This window comes from Plectrocnemia conspersa, unplaced genomic scaffold, assembly GCF_051122295.1.
Source record: "Plectrocnemia conspersa isolate PC_06_02 unplaced genomic scaffold, ASM5112229v1 ptg000001l, whole genome shotgun sequence".
Lineage (NCBI taxonomy): Eukaryota > Metazoa > Arthropoda > Insecta > Trichoptera > Polycentropodidae > Plectrocnemia > Plectrocnemia conspersa.
The window spans coordinates 22,245,872-22,260,934 of record NW_028277165.1 but is presented as its reverse complement, the minus strand read 5'-3'; the positions used below and the strand labels follow the sequence as shown (position 1 = coordinate 22,260,934).

The 15,063-nt window shown below is 32.5% G+C and overlaps 2 protein-coding genes across 3 annotated transcripts; one reads left to right on the top strand and one right to left on the bottom strand.

Moving 5' to 3' along the window:
- The first annotated feature begins 438 nt into the window (after positions 1-438).
- LOC148239245 (mini-chromosome maintenance complex-binding protein) lies at positions 439-4,591 on the top strand. Its single transcript, XM_088186587.1, has 8 exons — positions 439-817; positions 876-1,049; positions 1,401-1,872; positions 2,522-2,642; positions 2,711-2,887; positions 2,956-3,199; positions 3,260-3,424; positions 4,358-4,591. The coding sequence occupies exons 1-8, from the start codon at positions 572-574 to the stop codon at positions 4,547-4,549; spliced, it is 1,791 nt and encodes a 596-aa protein (XP_088042713.1). The 5' UTR covers positions 439-571; the 3' UTR covers positions 4,550-4,591.
- Positions 4,592-5,684: 1,093 nt separating this feature from the next.
- LOC148239244 (cytochrome P450 6k1-like) lies at positions 5,685-14,049 on the bottom strand. Of its 2 annotated transcripts, none has more exons than XM_088186599.1 (7): positions 13,904-14,049; positions 6,899-7,622; positions 6,680-6,831; positions 6,496-6,614; positions 6,325-6,427; positions 6,013-6,264; positions 5,685-5,953 (listed from the first exon to the last, which is right to left on the bottom strand). In XM_088186599.1, the coding sequence occupies exons 2-7, from the start codon at positions 7,429-7,431 to the stop codon at positions 5,787-5,789; spliced, it is 1,326 nt and encodes a 441-aa protein (XP_088042725.1). In that variant the 5' UTR covers positions 7,432-7,622; positions 13,904-14,049; the 3' UTR covers positions 5,685-5,786. The 2 variants fall into 2 exon arrangements, with proteins under 2 accessions (XP_088042725.1, XP_088042718.1); XM_088186592.1 differs by lacking the exon at positions 13,904-14,049 and adding an exon at positions 10,229-10,318.
- Between the last annotated feature and the right edge of the window lie 1,014 nt (positions 14,050-15,063).

Genomic DNA, 15,063 nt, shown 5'->3' with positions numbered 1-15,063 from the left:
GTTTCAGTGTAAACTAATATAAAATGATATATAAATCTTTTGTCTATACTAGAATGCATAGAAGCTTTAAAAATAAATCTGACTGCGAATAATAATAATAATACAAAGAATAATAATAATATAAAGAACACAACACCGTTTGGGAAATTAGTATTAAATATAGTTATTTACTACAACGTCTTGCTCTAACCACAGTGCGTACTGTGATATAAAAATCAACCTTATACTTTTGTATAACCTTTTAAACAAATAATATGATGTCAATAAGTAAATACACTTTTTTTCGTTTTAAGAATAGCTCTAATTTTTGTTGTTGGTATTTTGCCCTACAGAATGAGTCGTCTGATATTTATTTAACATAATTGCTGGCGAATTATTTTTAGCTCTATATTTAAAAATCTGCTAACTTGGTTATAAATAAGGTGACCAGACGTCTTCATTTGGGGAGGATCGTAAACTTTTGAGGAAAATTGTCTTTCTCAAAACTTATGTCTTTCTTGCCTTAATAATCTTTTTATTGAGATCCCGTAGCAATTTGTCCTTCTTTGTCTTCCTCGATCAAAAAAAATCCATGATGATCTTTTATTTAGCTCTTGCAGTAGTTTATCTTCCTTATATATACAAAAATTTCCGAGATGGCCTTTTTATTTTTAGTGTCTTAGAATATCTGGTCACCTTATTATACAACGTGATTATTTTGCAGCGTTCACATTTTTTTGACGTAAGGGGAAAAGGTCAACAGCTTGCAACACCGCTTTTGGCGCGACAAATTTATTTGTCAGATATGGAGCCTACTGTTCTGCCTCCCTTCGACGAGGTACGCGTGACTACATCTTAGAACAACCGTTCATATCTAAAACACTCTTCTTTTGCAGATTCCGTCGCTTGACTCATGGCGGGCGAAAGACGGCGATCTCGTTCGCTTCCGAGGCATGATTCAGGATATGTACAACCCCGAATTCTACTTGGAAACCTTCGAGGTGGTCGACAAGATCACAAAGTTGTCGCGGGTCGCTTCCGGCAAGTACCGCGATACGAGCGACGTGCTGGTGAGATTTTAATATAATTTGTTTCTAGTGAGTTGAATAGATCCTAAAAAACTCCCAGATCTAATCGATTTTTACAGTACATTTGAAGACGTATTTTTTATCTTTATTTCTAATGGTAAATCTTATTAATTTTATTTAATTGTTTTATTAAATTAATTAGTGATAATTAGTATTTCGCTCCTTCAACCATATTGCTATAAATTTATATTTCCTGTTATTATATTTTTTTATCAAACGCACATTTAATGTTGTTCTTGGATGTATTTATTTTTCACGTGTACATATACCACAGTTCGAAGTACATTAAATAATTCTTATCCTCCTCTTTTTCCACATCCAATTCGGTTTCAGGAGTCCGAGGTCATCGACTACAACTCGCCGAGTTTGAAGAGCGCCGAAAGGCACACGTTTCGAGTGATCGGTGTGCCGGCTCTAAATGAGTGGGCCCGACGCGACCGCAGAGGTCCTGACTCGAAGCCTGCATCTGGGAGACTAGCCACAAAAAGGCCTCTTTTGGGAGACGATGAGAGAGGGGTTGCAAAGAAACGAGGGGACGGCGAACCCGCTGTGGAGCGCTGCGAGAGCGAGACCGAAGTAGCACTGGTAAAAGTCTACGAGGAAGCGGACCGATTCAAGCTCAATGACACCGTCGAGGTCGTTGGCTACCTCTCAACCGATCCCGAACCGGTTCCACAGGAAGGAGAACTCGACTTTGAGTCTCTAAAATTACACCCTTCACCCGGTCTCGTCCCCAGGATACACGCTGTTAGCGTCCGGAAGCTGCGTCACTGCAACCCGCTCTTGGGTGACGGTGTCAACCAAGGTAATATAGTTAAAGCCCCAGTAGTTGGCATTTTGATGTCCTAATACATATTTTATCAATATACCAAATACAATTATTCATGTCTTTCCTCACTCACTGGATACGGTGACTTGAAACTCTGGTGAAATGAATAATCACTGGTAATATTCGTAATATTAAATTTCTAAAATTTAAACACTTAACTGACAGGTAGTTTCTACCCATTACTTTTTGCTGATGGTAATCTATGGAACGGGTGGAATTTCTACCCATTACTTTTTTGCTCTCTGATGTTTGACAACAGATTCAGTAGTATCTACTCGCAAAAACTAAAGCTAATTGTGCTGCCATTTATGGAATGAATTTCTCTATATGAAAAAAATATTTCGATTTAATCACATTGAGATTTTAAAATGACACTAAAAGTTTTTTACATGATAAAGTCATAAATTACAAAATAAATTTAATTTGCCGGTTTTCGTTATGAAAAATATAACGGTTTTTTCGGTTTTAAATAGATAAATTGCGCCTAGTATCACTTTCTAATAATGTTTTCCTAATTGATAATTCATTATATGAAATATCTGTAAAAAAAATGTCATTTAAGATTTGATTATTAGCAAGACTTGAACTGGCAATGTTTTCACTTATAATTTTCTTATGTTTTAAGACCTACCACCAGTGAAGGAAGTTGACGAAACGAGGCTACGTTTGCGCAAGGTTCTGACTGAAATTTTGCTCGGGGACCAACTAGCCGCCGATTACGTCATATGTCATCTCATATCTCGCATGTATAAATCGATGACCGTCAATTAACTCTTAGAATCTTTCATTACTAAAAATAGAAATATGTTTTCAGTTACATCCGTCGCGATGTTCTAACCTTGGGTAATTTCCCATTGAACCTGTTTGGAATACCTGTTCGGCCAGAATCATACACAGAAAAAATTTACAAAATAATAGAGAAAATAGTCACTAAAAGCCATTATTTTCCACTCACAGTGGATAATCTCAACGATACCACATTCGTTCCTGTGTAAGTTATCGTTTGTTACACTTATAACATTTAACGATTTTTGAATGATTCTAACCTGACACTTCCAGGAAGGATTACGATCGCAATCGACTCACCGGTGGTCTATTGCAGTTGAGCGAAAGTACACATCTGGTTTTGGACGAGACTCGGATGCAACCCGGCAAGTTAAACACTGCCGGTATCCAAAATTTGTCAACATTGGATAAGACTATGCGCGAGCAGAGGGTTGATTACGATTTCAAGTTCTACCGAATGGAGTACTCATGCGATGTACCGTTTCTGATTCTCTCCGAGGGGCAGTCGTTACTAAAGGTGACGGAGAGTCGATTATCATAGACGAACATGTTTTGACAAATTCTTTTCGATGTATAGGCTGAGTTCGCCTTGCCCCTTATCAGTGAGCGTTCTTCCTTGGAAATCGTTGATCAGATTTTCGAAGCCGCTGACCATTACCTGAACGAAGAGATATCCGACGAGATTAGGACATATCTTACAAGAGTGCGGCACAGCGAGTATCAAATATCTGAAGAACCTCTAGTGAGTAATTTATTTATTTAGCTAGTATACCTAATTGTTAATACACTAAACAAATTTAATCAAAACATAATATAAACATAAACAGAATATAAAAACGACTTTAATATTTATTTCTTAATGCACGATGGTGTTTCTTTATTCCATTGAGAAGACCTGCTACATTTTTAATTTTGTGGATTGTCCTAGGAATATTATTATACAAATTCACACCTCTATACATTATTCCCTTGGCCATACTCGTTTTCTTATACCTAACTATCCTTAAATTGTCTCTATTTTTAGTATTTAATTTAAATACATATTTATTTCTTACTAAATACTTGTTAAAATATTCTGGTAACATATTATATTCTAACTTATATATATATATAAATACAATACTAAAATATTCATTTTCAAAATTTCTTGAATATCAATACTTCTACAACTAGTAAATCTATGTTTATTTAAACCTTCTCTTATTGTCCTATTTTGTAGTTTTTGCAACATCGTTTTATCTAATTTATTTAGCATCTATAATATTGTTGCACAATAATTGAAATGGGGCATTATAATAGTATTGTAGATTATTTTTTTTGTATTTATACTTAACGTATTTCTCATTCTAGATATTATACCTATTTGTCTACTATTTTTTTTAATATGTAAATACAATGTTCCTTAAAATTTGATTTTTTATCTACAATTACTCCTAAATATTTTATATTATCAACTATTTATATAATAGTTATCCAACATTATCAATAGATGTTTTTTATATATATATTTTTATATTATTATATATTATAATTCATATATTAGAAAATATATTCTTCAATATCATTTGTGATATGCTCCTGTTAATTCTTAAAATAGCGGATATTCTATTTCAACAAGTAATATATTCTTTATATGTTAATTATATTTCTTCAAAATCACCGTTTTCTTTTACAGTTTGTACAAGAAGACTTTGTTGCGATGAGAAACGAAGACGAAGCGACTGAAGACGACCTTCATCGGTTGCTCGTTTTGACCCGACTCATCTGTTTGTCCAGAGGCTTCGCCACCCTCGATCGCGATTGTTGGAATGTCGCAAAAGATATGGAAAAACAAAGAATGGCTAGACTACCCGTTAAAAAAGTTTAAATACTTATCGTTAATTTTTTATAATAAATATTATTTATATACAAACTGGTTTAATTTATTTTTTTATAAATACATTATACTTCAGCTTAAATCAATTCAGTATTCATCCGTGACAATAGGAAAAATTTGAAAAAAAGAGATGATCGACTGGAATTATAAGTCCACCATCCAGACATGGTAGAAATTGAAAAATATTAGGTCTTTTAGGGATTTTAACCGCCGCTGGTCGCATGACATTTATTTACGTCGCTGGTCGCGCTGAGCGCATAGCTGCCTATCGGATATTACCGTTGAAAGCTATAATAATAAATATTTATGTTTTTTTTTTATGGTTTATTAATAAAATAAAATATAAATTACGATATAAAAATAATTACATCACCAGTTTTTAAAAATCATAAGATATTTTTCTTTTCGGTGCGAGTTTATCCATTTTTTGTATTGTATTATTTTGTATATTATCTTCTTGTTTGTCCGTTCGTGGATAGTGGATGTGTTCTTCGTATGTATTTATTTTCTTTACCATAAATATCGATTTACTTTGATCATCTTCGTCCGTACATGCTACTGCGCTCAAGGGATCAAGGAAAAAAAGTTTTTTATACCTCGCAAATGTTTAAGAAATACATATTTTAATGGAAAATAAATTTAGAAAAGCAATCATTTCAAAGAAAATAAATAATAATGAAAGAAGTCCTCTCTGGATCATTGCTGCAACACAGCTAATAATCAAAATCAAATGTTTATATAAATATCAAACATTTGGCTTAATACATGTCTGAGCCAGGCACATATGGTGAGATACTTTCCCTTTCGCTCGCTTGCATGTTAAGTGACGATAGTGATAGTGAGAGATAAGGGCGTGTGTTCTGCATGCCCTTATCTCTTACTCACTCATCACTTAACATGTGAGCGAGCGAAAGAGAATGTATCTCGCCGTATGGGCATGGTCTAAGCATATAATATTGAAAAAAAACTAAATTCTAGGAAAGTAGACGAACCCTAAAAGTTATATTTTTCACACAAAAAAATGAGATCGCAATATCTGTCTAGGTGATGCCGCCCCGCTGTGCGACCGACAATGAGTTGAGAGCCAATATGATTTTCTTTATTTAAAAAAATAAATACAGAAATGCAATGTTTTATATGATTTATTGCATCAAATAGTAAACACATTGATATTCAATATTTATATCTAATTTATAATATTATATTATTTATTTTAAATAATATATTATTATTTCCTTGGATAAAACTCTAAATAGATTCCCTCTTTAGTCGTCGGGGAGAGCGACAAAGTTTGGAAAGTCAAAGGAATTTGAGTTTTTGCACAAGTCCTGATCATGAATTTTTTCATTATATGTATCATTCCAATTCTAGACTGCATACTTCCAAAACGTTCTCCTAAAAAATAATACATTATAAATACGATACATTTTTTTATTATTTCCTATATATTTTACCAATGCAAATTCTTGGTCCCTCGCCGAAAGGCATGAACGTGAAAGGTCTTATATTCGCCATGTTTTCTTTGCTGAACCTTTCCGGTAAAAACTTTTCCGGTTCTGGGAAGAAATCTGGATCATGGTGTAGTCCCATCATCGGTATGTAAACAATCATTCCTTTGTCTATAATTAAATTGGAATCTGGAAACTTGTATGTTTTCGTACACTCTCTATCCAAGAACGGAAGAGGGGGATATTTTCTGAGGGTCTCTAAAATATAATATTAATTTAATTTGATTACATATAACATGATCATATAATAAAACTTACCTTTAAAGCACATATCCAAGTATGGCATATTTTGAAGGCACTCATAAGTCACCATGTTATTATTCTTAGCTAACATATCATCAACCTCTTCTGCCAACTTTTCCTAATATACATACATAATAAATTTATTTATTAAATGGTGCATAATAAATAATTTTATGAAACGGTTACTTGTATTTTAGGTTGTAAAGCTAGTTCGTATAGCAAAAAGGACATAGTGGTACTGGAAGATTCATTTCCTGCTGTGAAGAATATTGCTGCTTGTGCAACCAAACTATCGCCGGAGAATTCTATAAAACAATATTAAATAAATTATGAGATAGTGTGATAAGTTTTCAATGTAATTTTAACTCACTTATTATATCATCATTTGTAGATTCATTGCGTAATGAAATAAGCGTTCCGATCAAATCATTCCTGACATTCTTTGCTTTCTCTCTCTCTTCCACCGCGTTCCAGAAAACTTTTCTCAACCAATCGGCACAATCTTTTTCAAAAACTTTGCACCTGAAATTATCGATAAAATACAATCATTTATAAATTCAAGGTGTTTAAACCTCATAAATGTTGTTACTTTGCAATTTTAGCAATTTCTTGTAGAAAGAATATTGACATGAACATAGCGGCTCTTATCCATCTGAAGTCTAACAAGCGCTTTCTGAAAACATTGAACGGTGCTTTTTCATCGCCTAAAGCGTTAGCTTTTAAACCATAAGCAGTAGTCGCGATCACATCCGTAGTGTATCTCGCAGACAAATCTCTCACTTCAATTGGTGTACTGTCAGTTCTCGCAATGCAGTGTTCAAGATCTTCACCGATTTCGTTCATCAATTGGAACATGTTCTTCATCTTGGCTGATGAAAAGAGATGGGTCAGCTTGATCCGCATGACCTTCCAATGAGGATTCTTACCGAAGAACAAGTTATCCGATCCCAACGGATCGTGAGACCTATCGGCCTGTGTGCTTCTATCGGCAAAATGTAAAAAGTCTTTCACCAATACAGTTTTAATAAGCTCCGGTGAATTAACGACAATGGCCGGTTTCCTAAATACCCATATGCCGACAAAATCGCTTGTTTTAGTTTGATCATAAATCTGTTTGAACATAGTGCCAACATCGGCCTTCAAAAACGCCCAATTTCCAAAATTTCCTACAACGGCCGTCGGATTGAGATAATTTATGCCTCTCTTCTTCCAATAGTCGAAGGTCCATGTGAAATAGACATACAAAAGTATGAATAATAGTAAAAATAATGTTAATGCTCTTCCTATGTAGCTGCCAATTAAGAATTCGATTACTGAAATAAATAATATAAACGATTACTTCATAATGACAATTATATTTTCACGCTCAGTAATTTTATGTCTTGTAGATAATGGTGTTTATACATTGAAACATCATTTAAGGAAATTTTTATGTTATTTATGGGTAACAAGATAAGTTTTGGACAATTAAGTTCAAAAGTTATCATAATATTATATAAATGAGCTTATTATCAATAAATACACATATATGATTATAATTGGGAAATCATTATAATGGGTCACGTTTCAATATATTTAAATTAATAATATGATATAAAGAATTTTTTTGGTAATATGACAAAATTGTAACAAATAAGGTTACAAAAATAAAACCCTGAAATATAATATACCTATACATAAATTTGTATTTATATATTTGCCAAGACAAATATATATATGCGTACATGAGGGTATTTTTTTGTAAATACTTAACTATTCTTAAATTGATGTGCTAAATTGAAACAATATTGTAAGGCTACATACATTATTGAAGTTTGTGATGTTCTTATTTCGTTTAGCGAAACATCCTTTGTTCGCACAATAAACCTTGTAGCTTTAAAATACTCCAGTATAAAAATTAACAAGCTACAAAATGTTTTACGGAATTTATATATTGATTAAGTTTTAGCAAACTTAAACTTATTAAGGCCTATCTCAGGTCAACTTAATCGAATGAGCGTCTTAATTCATTAGCTATATATATATTTATAAAAGTAGTATGGAGATTAGATTTTGAAAATATCAAAGAACATAATTGCTGCGAGAGCTGAACAAATGTCATCACCGAATTTTTGTTTAAGGAGAACAAATTACTTTGCTTTGGGAGCTAAAAAAGGTAATTTTGGATTATGTTTTTTAATGAGGTCAAAGAAGGGCAAAATTTTTGAGGACATTACTCCTCAAAAGAGGATGTCTGATCACCTTACAATATAAAATGAAATGCCCAAAAACTTTATATTTTAAGTATTATTAATGCTTTTCCAGACGAGAAAACAAAATTTTACATTCATTAAAAAAGGTTTACACTGAAATGAAATGATATATTTTAATGTTAGCATAGCAAAGGCCTAAAAGTATTTTTTTTACTTCTCCCAATAGTGAAGCTACTAGATAATTATAGCGAATAGAGCGATGAAAATAGTCTCTGCAACCCCTTGCTCTTTTAGGCGTACCTTGGTTGGTTACCATTATATTCTTTGCTCTGTAGTTACCATGCAGTGGTTTTAACCACTTTCTTTGTGGCGTTGATTTACAGTAATTATAATATGACATTAAACCACTGTGTAGTTAATAAATCTTAAAATGCAGATTAATCGCGTACAATAATTGATGTTGAAGTAATGTTTATATGTAATGAGTTTATAATATAAAGGGGGGTGGGATGTTTGGGGCGCTAAACAACTTAGGACGTTCTTGACTTGAATAAGATTCTTCATCGAACAGAAATATATATGTAGGTATTCAGTGCTTTTGTTATTTTGGTATTTAACTATGATATTATTGTTAGTAAACGCTGAGTTTCTATGTTCTTAAATAATTTAAGGTTTGATACAGCAACTAATGGGTTATCAGATAGAATTTGGTTAAATCTAGTAATAAATACAACCTCAATAAGGTGATACGTCGTCAATAACAATATCTAATAATTCGGACCAATATATTATTTTCAGCATTCAATATTTTTAAATCGTAAACTTCCTTTTTTAAGATATATTGTCCCTTAAATATTTGTAATTGCTTTATAAAAACGTACTCATAATTCTAATATAGAGTAATTGAAAAACTTTTATATGGAAACTGAGCTGGTATTTTTTGAACATCAGATAAATAGCCAACAGTCTGTATCGACAAAGAGACAAAATTGTTTTATTCTCAACTCGAATATCTATTTTCCTTAAAATAAAAATATCTTGAGAATTTCTTTGTATTCGTTCTAAATGTAAGTAAAACTTTATCATACTGGGATTCTAAGCACAAGTCTAAAATACTAAGCACATTGTTATGGTGCATTAAAAACACCAGCATTGTTGATGCCTTATTTGAAACATTTCCCAAGTGAGATTTTAAAATGCTCAGATCTTTTGTACAACTTTTCCTTTTCATCATATTTTTTCTGAGACCGTAAGGAAATCTATCTAGAGAATGTTGATAAAACAACCTCGTTATGTTATCGGAAATCACGAAGTCTATTAGCTTGTATTATGTGCCCAAAATTTACAAATAATTAATAGGTTTGGTATATAATTTGTTTTTAATATATGTATAACAAATGTCGACTTTAACGAAAGCATTAATTAAAATGTATTTATCTTATTAATTTCCAGAAAAGTAATTTATATTTAAGTTATAATATATATAAAAAGGATTTTATATATATTATAACTTAAATATAAATTAAATATTAAAAAAGTAGTTATAATAAATGGACAATGTATTTTTAAGGTGTTGTTTTTTTTATTAAATTGATTCTTGTAGGTTGATTAAAAATAATTGCTAAACTCAAATTATGAGATAATTGATTTATATTTTTTTTGTGTTTTAAATTATTAAAATACATACATACATATTTTTATTTAAAAACGATTTAAAATTCACTTACATTCTAACATTTTTGCTGGAGTGATTTTCGACCTCTCTGTTCTGAAGACAAACGCTAAATGTCTTAAGCCATGTATCTGTTAGACTAAATGAATTACGTGAAAGCAAGTTTTATAATAATCATCATGCGTAATTATTATGTTATTATTAGCAAATATCTACAAAAATAATATTTATTTTCCATTTTCATAACCAGTGACGTCTAGACTACCCAGGCGAAAAGGCCTTGGACAATTTACAAATCCCCAGAATGTTTTTAATATTAAAAATATTATGCTATATTATTTTGGAATATTACAGCATATATTTTTATTAAATTGCTGATTGTCAAAAAATATGACATATAGGAATAATATTTTATTTTCTATTAAATCCACTGTAGTACAATTTATTTAATCACAAAAATAATGTTTCTTACTTATTATTCATGTAATACATGTTTAAGGTATATCCTGTACCCGTTCCAAACGTTGAGACCACTACATGGAAAAAATAATCGAGAATATTCTGCTCCATGCCATGGAAATAGTATTTTAGATTATTCCTACGATCTCGGTGGGAACGGTTTTGTCTTTCACTAAAGACCTAGAGACACTTTCATTAAATCTTTCACTAGAGACAAATTTTTCATTAAAGATTTTGGAGAATTTTCCAAGGTGAACGACTTTGTTATAAAAAACGCATTTCAATTTGAAGATCTGTCAGTTATTTGTGTGACAGTGGTATTCAACCGATGGTACCTTTAAAAGAGGATATTTTGTTATTATCCGTACTCGTATGCCAACGCCTTTCTTTTGGGAGCTTTGGGATACGATTCGCTGAGTTCTCGCAGAAAGTCGTATGTCGTTAAGTATTTCTAATTAACTAATGTAAAACCACTTGGGGCATGACATACATGCCTTTGGACTTCTAATGGTTAATATCTTTACATTATATTTGAAATTTAGGGAGCACAAAAAATCAAGGTAATAGATGCTGATGTAACCCAGTCTACATATGTTTATAGTTTAGTTACAAATAGTACTGCTGCAAAACAGTTTTTTTCAGATTTTACAGATGTGAGTGGAATCGTTTCAAAAACATCTTTTAGTATCAAGATTTTTTGCGCTTCTTCAAATGTTGTCTCGTAATTTTTACTTAACTTTTCATTTCGAATATACTCTCTGATAATTTAAGAGTTATCAAATATAACTTATTGAGCGTTTCTTGATTTTGTTTCGTCTGTCTCAATAGATGTAAAAATGATCCAACTTCAGTTTCCGAATTATTTAAAAAATAAATACACATTTAAGGATATTTTCCGATTTTTTTTTATTAATCGAGCATTTGATGTATTTTATCAAGCTTTTGCAGCAGCCGACCCTTTCGATGACTTTTTCTCACATTCGGACGGAATCTCGGCTATAACTTGACGGATGTTGCTTTTTCGGTGTTCAAATGTTGCGGGTTTGTCGGCGTAGACACGATCTTAGCGTATCCCCACACAAAAAATCCAACAGTGCTTAATCGCATGATCTAGGCGGCCAAATCATTACAAAATGCGACCTAGGAACTTTTCACGCAAAACATCTAACGTTGCATTCGATATGTGGCAAGTTGCGCCATCTTGTTTGAACCACGTGTCTTCCACATCATATAGCGTTCACTATTGACTTAGTCCGACTTTCTTTTTTTTTTTAAAGTAAGGTCCAATGACGCCGCCTGACCACAATGCGAACCAAACAGTCACCGTTTTAGGCATGTAATGGTATCACATGATTATTTAACTTACCCCATATGCGGAAATTTTGCTTATTAACATATCCATAGAGGGGGAAATGTGCCTCATTAGATCTTTGAAGAATCAGCATCAACTTCCTGCTGCTCTAACACCCAATATGCATAAATGCTTCGCTTTCCAAGATCTCTGGACTTCATTTTTTTTGTGTTATCAGAATTTTATACGGGTGTAGGTGCAAGTCGAGATGTAAAATGCGCTAAAAGGAGCCATAAGAAAAGCCAAAATTCTGTAAGCGCCGACGAATCGACAATTCCAGGTCTTAGCAACAATTTTATCGATTGAACGGCCGCCACAATTATGTACAGGCCTAACCCTATCTCCAACGTTTCGAGTCTCTTCAATTTTTTTCACTACATTGTGAATTGTTCGCTCAGTAGACCATAATCTTCAAGTTAATTTCGATACACAGTTCGTACAAAATTGTTGTTTCTGTAGAACAACAATTTTGTACGAAATTGGTGGTTAAGCTATTAATTTCGTAAATGTGTTATTGCAAACTAACATTTGACACTTTGAACGCGCGTGATTATCGACAGCTGTCTAATTTACTGCGCTGCCAACATAGAAAACTCAAATTAAATTACATGTACAATAACTAATACTTCGCTATCGACATGCAATAACAAACTCAGTTGAACTCGCACCAAGTGGAGCCATGTTTAATCTTTGATTATATGCAAAATAAAACTTGCCAAATTCTTGTTTTTTGAACACATTACGCGACCGGAAACTATTAAGATATTGATGATAGCTTTATTGAATCATTCAACAAAAATAAAAATCTATAGCGTGTCGATCATAGAATTTAATAATTAATAATTTAAGAATTGTAATATTAAAAAAAATGCTCAATTTTTATAAACTTTTAGTACGATGCTAGACCGTAAGGTGTCTACCGATTTTTAATTTTGTACGCCGTTTTTCTTTTCGGCAATTTTTCTACACTACAGCGGTTCGAAAAAAAATGCCAATATTTTCGATCTACCCTATGCACAGTCTTATCTGTCAAATTCTTTAGAAATTACATTCGTTACAAAGAAAAAATAAAAGTTTTAAAATGTTAATATTTCGGAAAATATTACACATACTAAATGTACCTGATTCTTTCCGCCATTACTTGAATTGGTCGATTTCTGAGAACGTGTGTACTAAATAACATATAACCAATGACAACCAATTATAAGTATCAACAAATTTATTGACTTTTAATTAAAGCTATCATGTCGATATATAATTACGTTATTATCAATTATACGCCTTAACTTTCATCGGGGCTATCGTGTCATTCAACCGGTAGTAAATCCTTCGAGATTTTCTTAAATAAAATATTATGAGTGAATATCCAAAATACCGTTCTACGCCGACAAATACAAGTATATTTGACTTTTTTTAAATAGAGTAGCAACCTTGATATTTAAAAAACAACAACATAACAATAACATCGTAGCTTGATATTAAAAAAACCTCGCAATTGCGCAACTCATTTGCAACTGCTAGATATCTAATCAAATATAGAACCAAAACAGTTTAACCCAATATGCTAACTTAGCCGTAGGACAACAGACTAATATTTGAAGACGAAGCGAAGAGTTTAAAATGTAATTCTAAGTTGGTTTACGATAACTGTTGAAGACTACTACCGTGTACATATCAACAACCAGCTAGTTATTAGATTAAAGGGAAAGCTATTCACATTTCTTCTGCGATCTAATTGAGTACTGTATTTTCAGGTTTTTATGTCAGAGTTGACTTTGCAACTGGATAAGGGTCGAAAACGCTGCTAACAGCTTATTTTCAGCTGTACTATTAAGTAATACATATAATTTAACACATAAATATGTGATAAATTATAGGTTGAAATGATAAGTCTTGGTGTGTCGAATGGAAATCGCTTACGTGTTTATGTCGTGATTTCTCAATGTGTTCTACTCGTATGAGTTCCGATGTGCTCTGTGATGATCTCCTGATGCTCTCGATGTTCTGCCGAAGTGTCACATATTTTATATGACGAGGATAATTGAGAATAAATCGCATTATCTTAAGAAACACGTCCATACATGTTAATGCCTATCAGAAAGTGTGTGTGTGTGTGAGAGAGAGAGTCATGTCTTGACTTCTTATAATGGTAGTTTTCATGGCAGCAGTGATTATTAGTTGCTTTTAAAAGATTGTGGCTATTGTGCAATATTAAAGTTGCCAAAGTGTAATGTTAAAATAAGTTTAATAAAATGTTGCAGTTTATTTTTCTTGTAGTGAGAAATCTTCTTTTGTGAAGCAATGCTTGCAAATACATTTTACCTATGATTCTAAATAAAATATTTAGCAGTCTGTAAAGTTCTATATATGTTAGTATATACATTATTGTGGAGGTTTTAACCACACACGCAATTAGTAATAATTTGGAGGTCATTCTAACGACTCCTTTGAACAAACGAAAAGATAAACCAACACGTCTTAAAAGTAAAACCACACACAGACACAGTAATTTACACAACAAGAGTGATCGCGCGACCAAATAATTGCGTTGATAATTGAAAATATTGCATATCACTTATAAGAACTGCCAAAAATCAATATATTGCTAGCTAGGCAATACATTCTATACTACGTATAGTACTATTATTCTTCTATCCTTTGGTTTCCGAGAGTGGCATTCTAGACCGTTTCTATATTTTAAAGCGCAAACATCATAATTTGCGATTTACCAGAGCTGTCTCGAACCAGCATTACAAAAATGTGCCACTTGGTCACAGAATGACAGAGGCACGCAAAATAAAGACGACATGGAGACGTCATGGAGTCACAACAGTGGAGACATGTAATAGACATTAGCATGGCGAGAGCACATCACGACAATCCTAGTCGCTCTACAGAAATCACAGCCGACAATAATACAACTCGACACGCCAGAAAAATCTCTCCGAGTTTTTTACTCCACCGGCTGATAGTGGCATCTAACAGCTATTTTGACTGCCAAGTCAGACCCCCCCCCCCAGCCTCAACACCGAAACTCTTATTAATATTGGAATAATTTATTTCTGCTTTTACTACCAATA

Coding starts and splice junctions, on each gene's coding strand:
- LOC148239245 (XM_088186587.1), top strand. CDS start 572: ATGATGATCTTTTATTTAGCTCTTGCAGTAGTTTATCTTCCTTATATA. Junction 818..875: donor TTCTGCCTCCCTTCGACGAG/GTACGCGTGACT, acceptor CTTCTTTTGCAG/ATTCCGTCGCTTGACTCATG. Junction 2,643..2,710: donor TGTCATCTCATATCTCGCAT/GTATAAATCGAT, acceptor ATATGTTTTCAG/TTACATCCGTCGCGATGTTC.
- LOC148239244 (XM_088186592.1), bottom strand. Junction 6,428..6,495: donor CTTTACAACCTAAAATACAA/GTAACCGTTTCA, acceptor TATGTATATTAG/GAAAAGTTGGCAGAAGAGGT. Junction 5,954..6,012: donor GGGACCAAGAATTTGCATTG/GTAAAATATATA, acceptor ATTATTTTTTAG/GAGAACGTTTTGGAAGTATG.